This window comes from Bombus impatiens, unplaced genomic scaffold, assembly GCF_000188095.3.
Source record: "Bombus impatiens unplaced genomic scaffold, BIMP_2.2 scf_0814, whole genome shotgun sequence".
Taxonomy (NCBI): domain Eukaryota; kingdom Metazoa; phylum Arthropoda; class Insecta; order Hymenoptera; family Apidae; genus Bombus; species Bombus impatiens.
Genome location: NT_177233.1, coordinates 302,180 through 314,273, shown reverse-complemented (window position 1 = coordinate 314,273; position 12,094 = coordinate 302,180). Strand labels below are relative to the sequence as shown.

Here is a 12,094-nt window from a genome sequence, read left to right as displayed (position 1 = left end):
GGGGGGGGGGGCTCGAGTGACATAACTCTTGCGGGACTTTTTACAGCGTCCACTTTGAAGCTTGTTTTTCGCCAGTTTCAAGAGGCGTTTTGCGCGATCGCGGCAATTTTTACCGGCAAGTTGTGTCGCACTCTGCATTCGCTGGTTAATCAGCCTGATGTGATGCGTATAACGAGACAAATCTACGGATATGCAAATGTTTATTATCGTATTTTTCCTTCCGCATTATCATTTGTGATTGATTAAGCTCTTTTAATTATACGAAGCTTCTTTCCTGCAAAAAATGGATCGCTTCTTTGCCAGAAAGATAGATTACGTTGACGAATGTATCGTAGGATTATTGACATAACGATCACGCTGAAATAGACCATTTAATTACAACGAAATTTTCATTCCACTGGAATCCCACAACTATGTAAACCTCCGGTATATTAAATATAAATTTTATCCATAAATACGCGAGAATTCTCATGTACTCAAATTTCCAGCCCTTTTCCATTACCTTTCCAAAGTCATTGAAACCCTCCATCCGCATACCGGGTCGTCCACGAGCAACAGTCTCACGTAATTTTTCATTTCTCCCACGTTTCTCTCGAAACTTTGCTTTCGATCAAACGAGAGAAGATCAGGGTAAGAAATAGCAACAAATACTATTGCACGATATTCTAGAAACTTGGAAATGTGTTCGAGAATTTTGGAAGATTTTTCCAAACGTAAAACAGCGTACAAATCCGAGCTGACAGAAGATAACACCGTCGCTTGAGAACGAATCTCTGTTTAGCAAGACGATTAACAAACTTCCTTTCCAACGATGATCTTCCAGCCAACGTTTACGTATTTCACGCTAATGGCAAAGCATTACGATTTACACTGAGAACTATAGCGATCTATCTTCCTTCTTCTAACCTACGCGCGAGGAAAAACAGAAAATTGGAACGCCTGAAATACGTGCACACGTGCAATCTATTCGTCACACATCGCCACTGTGTACAGAATTTTACATCTCTATGAACGCGACTGAGTGTTCAAAAGCTAAATAAAGATCACTTCGAATATTTCGCATAATCTTGTGTTTGCGCGCGTTCTGTATATTTTTACACCTCTGATTTCCTCGTAAATGGATAGACGCGCGCAGCCTATTGACAGATATCGTCGGACAAATCGTAGAGAAAAATACGGAAAACAGCAGACGACAAACTGTAGCTTAAAAACGGTTTGCAAGTCTTCTTTACGAAAGTAACGACAACTGGGATCCGCGTGAAAGGAATACGCAGCTCGCACGCAGCCTCAACACGGCACACGGCCAATAATTATCAAACTAATCAGACTTAATGCGACTGGTTGCGTGACGCAAGTCGAGTTACGCGACGCTTCGAGGAATCGACGATTTCCATCGCGCGATGCGACCGCGAAATACATTTTCGCGGTACGATGCCATCGATCAAGGAATTCGCGCGAAAAATGGAAATATCAGCTTGTCCGAAAAGTGTCCTTCTTTCGCTGTTCTTCACAACGATGCAGCTTCGTACAGACGTGAAACCGAGTCTGTGAAATGATCGTACGTAACTCGACGAAATAATATAAAAGAAAGAAAGAAACTTTTCGGACGACCTACTACTCGCCTCGTTAAAAGTGAAATTCCGTACATTTTCTGAGAAGAATATCGAACGATATGTTTCAATCATCGCGAATGAAAAGTTGTAATTATCAGAGTAGAAAGCTTCGACTCGACGTTGTTCCTTATTTCGGTATTATATTTATCGATATTTTTTAATTACAATTATAATACAATTAACCGGCAACATATGTCACGTGAATTATAATATCCATTGTCCTATCAAAATGGGAAATGTAAGTTACCGTGTAATTGTCTTGTAGTCTTTGTACAGTCCAGACACGCTTGTGAAATGCGCCATTCCAACAACAACAAGCTAATAAATACACATTTCTGTCTTCGTTTTCCTTTTTCCATTTTCCATCCCTTTTCGTTTGAAAATCTGCCAACGCTTTCCAATTTCCTCGGTATCTTTTCTCAATTTCAATTTAAAAAGTGTCACAAATTATTCCAAGTATCAACCGCATAATAAAACTAAACCTAAACGCAACTTAAAGCGAACTATGCGAACGACATTTCAGCGCGGAAAGTAGACAACGTTGATAACGCGAAGTTCTCTAATGTTCACGCGTATTGCTATCATAGAAAAAGTTTCGAGTTTTGCATAATTTGATTAATATCCTGCTATCCTGCTATCGTCCGCGAGAATTGATTGTAATTTTAATAAATAAATAAAAAAAAAATCCTGCTATCGTTGTCCTGCTATCGTTGTCCTGTTATCGTTCCAACTTTGATAGAAGAAACCTAAATGCCCTTTGTCGATACATTGAAATCCGAGAAAAAGAGTCTACCGACGAAAAATCTCTGCCAAGCCGTTTCGCGAATGAATGAATTTTGAAATAAGTTGCGATCGCGTGTATCGTCGATTGAAAGTCGCTGAAGGCTTACAATTAGTTTGGTATGGCGAACCGATTCGATCAATGAATTTTCTCGCACGTTAATTTCACATCATCAACCGATTTAGTTAACGAACCTGGCGGAGCGTTAATCGTGCTCATTTTACATGGACGTACACGGGGACAAAGAGCAGGAAAACAAGAGGAACGAATGGAGCCGGAGACAATCGGCACCGCCGGGTTTATTTTAAATCGAACACGAGAAGATATCGCTAGCTGGATAGCTTTCATCGATATTACATATCGATTTTGGCAATGCTTCCTTCGATAGATGTAATTAAGCTCCGTGTAACGCTGTTTCCATTCGCTTTTTCAATTGTATGCTCGCGGTCTTGATAGCCGCTGTACACAGAGAACAAGCAGCTGCATTTGTATTTCGTTTGTCACAAGACGTGTTAACAGCGCTGAGATAGCCAGGCGAGTCGTTTCAAGCGCATAGTCTTTAGCGTAGTATTAAATTGCAAGGTGCGCAATTTTGGGGGGAAAAGACACGCTAAGTTGGAAGATGAGAATTTATGATACAAACCGATCGGTAGAAGATGCAGACGAGATGTTTCTTCGACTGTTAACTGCCAGTAATATCGTGCACGGAGATTATCGTCGACGATTGGAAAATCGTATTTCCAAGGAATTTTCAGAAACGAATTGAACAATCTTCTGGATGCCGAATATTCGGCCAATCGGCGAGAAGATCTCAAGATGTGTAATTTTTGAATTAGTTTGAAGGAAGCTCGTGCGTGACACGCTGTGTTATAAAACACAACGTGGCGTAAAAGTATCGCGAAATACAGCGACAGCTTGTAAATGGTGTGCAATTAAAAAGTATGAGCTTTGTATGCGCATTGCGTGGATTGCTATGTGCATCGCATAGATGTAATAAACGTTGGCAGATATTAATAAAAATATGGTCTTTATATGCACACTGTATGCACCACTGTGCAGGTATTTGCAATTGTGTGTACGTGTACGTGTAATACGACGCATCTTTTTCCCCGAGTATCTCTAGTTTCTGTCGTCTATTTCGCCACGTTATACGTCACAGATCGTCCTTGTCGCAAGAAGAAGAAAGAGCCGAATGAAATTTTAATTTTAATTATTCAGGACGATGCGATCTGTAGCTTACGGGAAGATTTCTCTGTTAAAAGCGTTTATTTTAACGGTGACACGAACCTAACGCCATACGCAGGATTCGAGTGGATGCAGAGCAAGCCATACGGTGGTCTAAGAGCGCGAGATCAGAAAGAAGATATGGCGAAAATTAGTTTTGGAAAAGGTTTCATTTCGTGCGCCATAGTTTTAGTTTTAGTTTCAGTTCTTTGGATCTATCTAGGATGCGCTGTTCCCAGGATCTGAATCATGGCCAGATATCTGACTGTATGCACCTATGGGGAACAGCGAGTAATTCCAACGATTCCAATAAAAAACTCTAAAAAATAGATGCACCTTGAAGAAGAAATATGCAAATTCAGTGACAGATATAATACAAGAGTTAACAACAAGTTACAGTACCACGCCAAAAGAATAAGTTACTCGTAATTCTCAATGAGAATTGATTGTAAAGAGTCTACGAAATAAAAAAAAAAAAATATTTCCGTAAAAAACGACCCCCCTTTTGGTCACCTCGAAGAGGATATTCCACTGGAGGTAGCCATGCGCGTATTATTTAGCGATTAAGTTAGAAAAATTTACCAAATGTCCAGCTGGACAAATTGTAAAATACAAAATACTTCGGTAAAAATGTCAAAAATGTGTAAAAAGACTGTGAACTAGAGGAAAATTGAAATATTCCAAGGGATGCACGCTACTCCGCAGTATTGCCAGCAATCAGCAAAATAAATTGCTTCTATTTCGGGAAGATAATCCATTGGTAAATAAATAAATGCTGGAAATAAATAAACGAGCTTTTAACAGATACCGTGCTTCAGAGAAACGGATAAAGCGTCTAACCCAGAGATGATCTTCTAATTATCTTGGTCCGCTGACATTTTCAAGCGTCCGCTGCTATCGCGATCAATGTCCCTCGGAGTTTCTGCTCGATGACAGCCCTCCGTCATTGCTTCTTCTTCATCGAAAGATAAGAGCAGCGTAGAATAAATAATATCTGGCCGTGGTTGGCGTTAATGAAACGCTTTCAATGAAACTTACGCGTGCGGACCGGCTCTCTGTTACTTCTTCGACCAATCAGCGGCTGTTTATTCCGTTGCAAACAAACTTGAACGTGACTCGCGACTACGTCCGCCGTGGATGGTGTGGCAGGATTTTTCCCTGAAACCAAGTTACGTGATATATTTTACGAACAAAGATAAGGGAGAAAAAAAGCTGTACAAACACAGCACAAGAAATAAATTCTTTGTTTGCTATTTATAATGCGAGAAATATTCATTTCGAAATGTTTACCATTTACCAATGGGACAAATTGTAAATGCAAACAACCGAAACAAAGTAACAAGACGACAGAGATAAAAAGAAGCTGCTTTCCCTTTCGTGTCTCGAAAATAAAGACGAGTCAACCCACCGTGCGCACGTCTTTCGTTCAAAACTCTGTACGAGCTCGCGCTTCTTTCTGACCATTTTCCCATTCTTTTTATTGTCTGCGTTTGTGCAACATATCGCACGATAATACCAGCGATATAATTCCAATAATCAAGTGTTGCTACGTATATGTATATCATATGTATCAGCTAATATATTCACAGAGGTTTTCTTAAGCTTTCCCTTTTATTTTCCATATACCGCGCGACTCGTCCAATGAGAGATATTTGGCGTATCGTTTTAACAGTCACGAAAGGGAAATCTGTTGTTAGAAACAAGTTGCTTAACACGGCAGGAATCGCAGTCCATGTGATTATTAATTATCGTGCGCGATTATTGCGCTGGCGGGCGCAGGATAGCCGTTAACGAACGGTCGTGAAAAATCATACGGGCAAACATATAGAGACGCGGTGCAAATATTACGGAAATTTATTTTTGACGTAAACACCTTTCACGCAAACATTTCGGGAATTTGTTTTCGATAGCAGCGCGGCCCACGACCGACCCCTTTTCCGAGTTCCATATACACACACGGTGAATTCATTTGCCTGCGATAAACTGAATAACTCGATATTTTATTGGGTTCCATGTAACGCAAATTTGTCGAGAGGATCGAGCTGAACGAGACCTCGACACGCGACCCGTCCAACGGCGAAAAATTGCGCGCCGCCGAAACCCGGAAAATTAGACGATGGAATTAGAGAAGCTTCTTGGACCGTAACCAGGCGCTCGTTTCCGCTTTTCCATTTTTCTGGGCTCTAAACGATTTTTACCAAAGCGTTTCACCGCGCCAGTTAAATATTCCGATACGAGTGCGTATAATACGTTGGCTAGTTTTATCGCAAGCGACAGATTATCCTTTCGTACGTAAAACAAGCGTGAAAGCCCTTGTATCCTTCGATCAGAACGAAACAAATAAAATAAACGATATAACAAGGGGAAGGAAAAAGGAAAATTGTTGCTTTTATTAAATTGGAATTAAAAATCGCGCACGATGACGGTCACGAGGAGCTTCGAAATTACTTGAAGCTCGCTCGACATTTTGATAATTTCTTATTCATCTTTTAAAGTTGCATCAGTTAACTGATAAAACTATACGAAGTTTAATTGATATACTAAAACGTATTTCCATAGGTTTGGAGAAGATTACGTGAATAGAATCGATGGTGATTTTGTTACTCGTTGCACGTTGTATCTCGTTCATCGCTGCTCCTTTTATTCATTTTTTAACGATCTTTCATCCATATGTTTCTATCAAATTCTTATTGCTATCAACATCCGAATGGTTTCATCGATACATTTACGAATCGATGTTAATAAGTTATTACGATTGGTAATATAATTTGGTTAAAGAATTACCAATAGATTATTTCTAACTTTCTTTTTTCATTTGGTGCACTATTTACAATCAATTCTCATTGAGAATTATAAATAAAATTCCTAACTTATTGATATCAATTTATAAATATGTCGATAAAATCGCTAAGATATTGATAAAGGAAATAGGAATATCGATATAATAAATATATCGGTAAAATCATTAAGATATTGGTAAAAGGGATATGAATATATGTAAAAATAAGAATGGCAATATAATAAATATATCGATTAAAAAATATTACGATATTTAACATACTGATAGCATCTCTACTTTGTAAGCAAACTGGGTCTGATTTGTTCACTATCTGAATATTCTACCTCTTCTGAGCTTTTAAACGATCTGAAACAATTCCAAGATACCAATCATTGTTTTTAGTTGGTAACTGGTATTTTATTATGGCACGATACTTCCAGTAATGGAACGGACATGATAGTTATTTATGGGATTTCTACGTATGTAACTGTTTAACACCTGGTCTAAAACGAACAGTTACGGTAAATTACATGGAGTGAGCTGCGCGAAGCGTTGCAAAACCGTTGCAAAGTGAGAAAAAGATGGGCTTCTTTTTAATTAAAATGGAACATGGAAAGATTGAGTTCGAGTGAAACAGATGTAAACTCTCGCAGGAACAAAGATATCTCATTGGGCAATTTTTTCGTAAAGTGGCGCATTAACGTTCTGTTGTTTGGACAGCCGTTAGCGAATAGTAAAATTTATTTGGAAATGTTACGACGCCGTATACACTTTTCGCGCGACATCGAAAAATAACAAAGGCAAATACGCTCTGAATTAAAGATAGTTTTATTAAATGTATATTTGTCAAGTTTTTATTTCCATATACACGTGTCTGTATGTTCGTATCGTTTAATTTCTTTGTTCTTGCACGATTTTTACGTTGCATTTTGTTGCAATAGAAAATTCGTGTAGATAAATTTCATCGTCGCTGAGACCAAACAAAATAAACTAATTACGCGCGTCGATCTAATTAATCAGTGCACAAGTAGCGCATTAAATAGGATTTTATTCGAGCAATGAAAATGTGTGAGTCGTAATCATTTTTTTTTTTTTTTGCCTCGTATGTGTGACTCATAGTATTGAATAACTCAAGAAGACGATTCCCTAATTATAGATGCACGTCGAGCAATACGTTTACACAAAGAGTAACATTGATACTTAATTACTTGAAACTAATATTTATTGCCCTATGCGCGTTTTATTGCAGCACAGCTCGTGATATAAATACGATCATTAAAATGAGCAGCATCAGCGATTTAGAAAGGACGTAATAAATACTTTGGTAAATGTCAAACGCGACTTATACTTCAGCTGCAATACTAATTTACGAGCTACCGTGTTCCCTATGTGTTAAAACTTATTGTTTTAAACGTTGTCGTAAGAAAAACTGGAAAATGAAATTCTTCCCATGGAGGAAGATAATACGTGAAGATTTTCAACAACATCGCAACAGAATAATACAATAACGCGTTCCAACAGCTGACAAAACTGTACAACATAGATTATTCAGTACAGCAAGTAGTTTTTATTGTTTTAAATATTGCAAGAAAATATTCAGGAAACAACTTTCTTCCATGGCAAATGACAATATGCAAAGATTCTCGAGAATAAAACAACTTTTACAACGCGGATTGTTCGTCACAGGTTGTTTTCCTTTATTGCTCTAAATATCATCGTAAGAAAGAATTAAATGGATCCAGCAATATGATAACAAAAGGAGCGCATGTCTTGTTTTAAATGTTGTCGTGAGAAAAAATTCAGGAAACAACTTTCTTCCATGGCAACTGACAATATGCGAAGATTCTCGAGAATAAAACAACTTTTACAACGCGGATTGTTCGTCACAGGTTGTTTTCCTTTATTGCTCTAAATATCATCGTAAGAAAGAATTAAATGGATCCAGCAATATGATAACAAAAGGAGCGCATGTCTTGTTTTAAATGTTGTCGTGAGAAAAAATTCAGGAAACAACTTTCTTCCATGGCAAATGACAATATGCGAAGATTCTCGAGAATAAAACAACTTTTACAACGCGGATTGTTCGTCACAGGTTGTTTTCCTTTATTGCTCTAAATATCATCGTAAGAAAGAATTAAATGGATCCAGCAATATGATAACAAAAGGAGCGCATGTCTTGTTTTAAATGTTGTCGTGAGAAAAAATTCAGGAAACAACTTTCTTCCATGGCAAATGACAATATGCGAAGATTCTCGAGAATAAAACAACTTTTACAACGCGGATTGTTCGTCACAGGTTGTTTTCTCAGCTTTATTGCTCTAAATATTATCGTAAGAAAGAATTAAATGGAAATTCCTTTTAGAAGATAAGCAATATGATAATAAAAGGAGCACATGTCTTAGTTGATCAAACTGTAGAGACCAGCTTGTGCAGCGCAGATTATTCGCTGCAGTGTTTAATTTATTATCACGTGCTTAGAATCGCAGAAACTTCCTCGTACTATAAAACGCGTCGTAAGGGAAACGAAACAACGAAACTGCGGAGTAAATAGCCATCAATATGCACAATCAGCGTGGATCTCTGCTCGGAATAGCAACTTATCATCCTTTTTATCACTCGTTCTTACTCATACGGAACTATCAATAGTTTTATCGTCGTGCACGCCACACTGAACGATATTTCTGAAATCTTACTAAATCCCATTATATCATTTCGATAGTAAACTGTGAATTAAAAATATATACCGTGCAGCTTCGTGTCAGGTTTCGTACCGTATAGATACGAACAAAATTACTATTTGACGAATCAGTAAATTTTGCAAACTGTGTCCCCGAACGAATTGCAAAGTACATGGAAAATAGAGAAAATAAGATGGCTATAAATCACAATTCAAACTCCATGAAACTGGATCGATCGTGTTAATAACGTCATGAGCCAAATAAACGCGATCGCTCCAATTTCTGTAGATCATCTTGCTAATTGTAATGGTAACGTTTCCCGATACGAAATTTAACTTGTTCTCGCAAATGAACATAAAACGTATTAACAAAATACATCGCGAAATACATCTATTTCAATTTTCCCAAAGATGTTGATTCGTATCAGCAATTACGTTATATCGGCTCGATCTAAGTGCAGATTAATTCTACTGTATCGTATTCTAATTTTACCGTACACGATATGTGTACAACGCGTGCTATTTATTCCAGTTTCATCGTTTTCCTGCTTCGCCTTTTTTTTATTCTTATCGCTTACGAGAGAAACGTTAGCGACGAACGTGAATACTCTGCATACGTATATTACGTACGTAAAGTTAAAAAAAAAAAAAAAAAAATAAAAAACCAGTTCGTCGCTTGTGTTAGAAGGCTCGCAGTTCTTGGACTTTTTTTCAACAGACAAACCCGGCCGATTGCGTGTAACCGATTATCGCGTAACCTCGCAAACACGTGAAATCACTAATTATGTACTTTCTAGATGGCCGCTAATGGCTTTATCGTTAATGGCGCCGCCTTAAAATAAACTCGTGAATAAATAAACAAAGAGTCGCGGTTTGCCGAATCGACCATAAGCCGCGCGAGCGCTGAGAATTTTTCTGCCAAATGATGACCCCATGTCCAGTCGTGGTGGCGGCCATTTTGTTAACAGACCGTGATATGACGTCACGTGACCTACATGATAACCTCGCTTTTGCCTTCCAACGATAGCCCGTTTCTTAGCGCTTTCACGCTGATATTTTATTACCAAGCAAGAATCATCGCTTGGAAAACGTCTGATGGACGGTGAAACGGTGGAAAAAATTGCCCGCTCAAGCGGCGAGTTGCTGCGCCACTGGTGATAACCTTGGCGGGAAATTTGAACGCCAAGCGTCGTGATTCCCTCGTAACGTTAAAAATCAAGGATGAAATTCGATTGAAATAGTATTTGGATGTATCGAAGATCGTGTTACGATGAAAATTAAACCCGAAAACTCGGTAAGAGAAAGTTCGAGTTATCGTCGCTTTTCGAGCGGACAGGGACTAGATGGCAGGAATAGGAAAATCAATTGCGCGGCTTTATGAGTGACCATACACGCGACCATTAGTAGTCTAGAATAGCTGAACTGGTTTCTTCGACTCGTGGATCTGTAAAAATACCTCTTAAACGTATCTACTGGGTGGTAAATATCTTTAAATGGATAGAAACGATTTTGATGTATAATTAAACGATTACATAGTAGAGACAGAATTAATAATTCGTAATAACAAGTATCGTTATCCAGATATTTTCCGACATACGAAAATAATTCTCGCATAAAGCAAATGTAATGGAACGATCGGCAAAATGACGAGTAGAAGTAGAATTAACAATTTGTAATGATAATCGATTGCTTGTTAGATGCTCGTTACACGATTTATTACACGGAAAATCTATACACATGTGAAAGAGTTGGCGGAAGTGGCACTAAAAAGATGTTGATATCGCGATCTCGTTACGATCCTCCACAACCTTTGAAACGTGGAAAACGAAGCGCAGAGCGAAATAGAAAAACCGATGAGCTTGTAACTCGAACTAACTATTATTGACTTCGACGATTCGCCTGGGAAACTACTCGAAAACTATCCGTTTCCGTTTCACGAATTCCCGTCGTTTCTGGTCAAATATTAAAACGCGCTAAAATCCCTGAAAAGCGTTCCGGCTCGACGCGGTCCTACGAATACGAAATTATCAGAGGCAAGTAGATGAGATATCGACTTCTCTGTGTCCATCGGCGATTACCTCGCGACTTTTCATAATACGATTCGCCATTTCTGCGTGAATATTACAATTTCACAGCAGTGGCTCGCTGGTCATCCTTAATTGCGAATTTCTTCTCTATCGCAGTTCAATTTCGCATCAAGTACAAGCTTATTGGCGACAATAGAAGAGAATCTGCTATGTATACGTGCGAAATATTAGTATTACATTACACGATATTTATCGAGAAATCTGGCTTTCTTCGTAATTTTATCGACGACATCAGCAAATTTCTTTTAACGTCATAGAACCGCTGATATTCGAGATCCATCGCATAAGAGGAAGAATATCGACACGATTTTTCCTATTCTTCTGCCATTCTTTTCAAGATTATTGTTTTTCTCTGTTCACGCTACCATTCTATTGCTTCTGGTCTATTTCATAATCAAGTTCAATATTCCACAGCCACGTTCCATGTACACAGGTTCGATGTTAAAGAAAATTAAGTTTCTCGTATATTCGTAAGCTTCGATCCAAACAAACTATGTAACTTCATTGTCGCGTTTCATTGCTTCCAATTGAACGACGACTACCGATACCGATAATATCGATGCTTATAACTTTATTCCCGCTACCGTGTGCATCGATATTCCACCACCTATCAATACGCATCGATGCCAAATAATCGATACGATTCAGTTTGTATCGTCATCGCTCGATCTCGTCCAAGTAAACGTTCTATCCGCGATGCCGCGATGGCGAAGAACTATGAAAATCGATGAGCGACCGTAACTACAAGTGACTATTCGCGGAATCATCGTCCGCCGGTGGAGGAAGGAAGACGGTTGCAGGCAGCAGCTGAAGAATCGAGACCGCTGCGCAGAAACCGCGGCGGCGGTGGCGGCGGCATCGTCGTGGCCTCATCGACCTAACCTACTTTAGCCGAGGGACGCCTGCACGAGGGCGACGGTGGCGCCGTCGCCC

The 12,094-nt window shown here is 38.9% G+C and overlaps 1 protein-coding gene across 3 annotated transcripts in view; it reads right to left on the bottom strand.

Annotated features, from left to right (window-relative positions):
- The window catches only part of LOC112213588, a 298,689-nt gene that overhangs the window by 96,605 nt on the left and 189,990 nt on the right, over positions 1 to 12,094 (bottom strand). For all 3 annotated transcript variants that reach the window (XM_033323131.1, XM_033323129.1, XM_033323130.1), the window contains one exon: positions 4,657 to 4,776. In XM_033323131.1, coding sequence (XP_033179022.1) covers positions 4,657 to 4,776 — 120 coding nt within the window. The remainder of the gene's footprint in view (positions 1 to 4,656; positions 4,777 to 12,094) is intronic.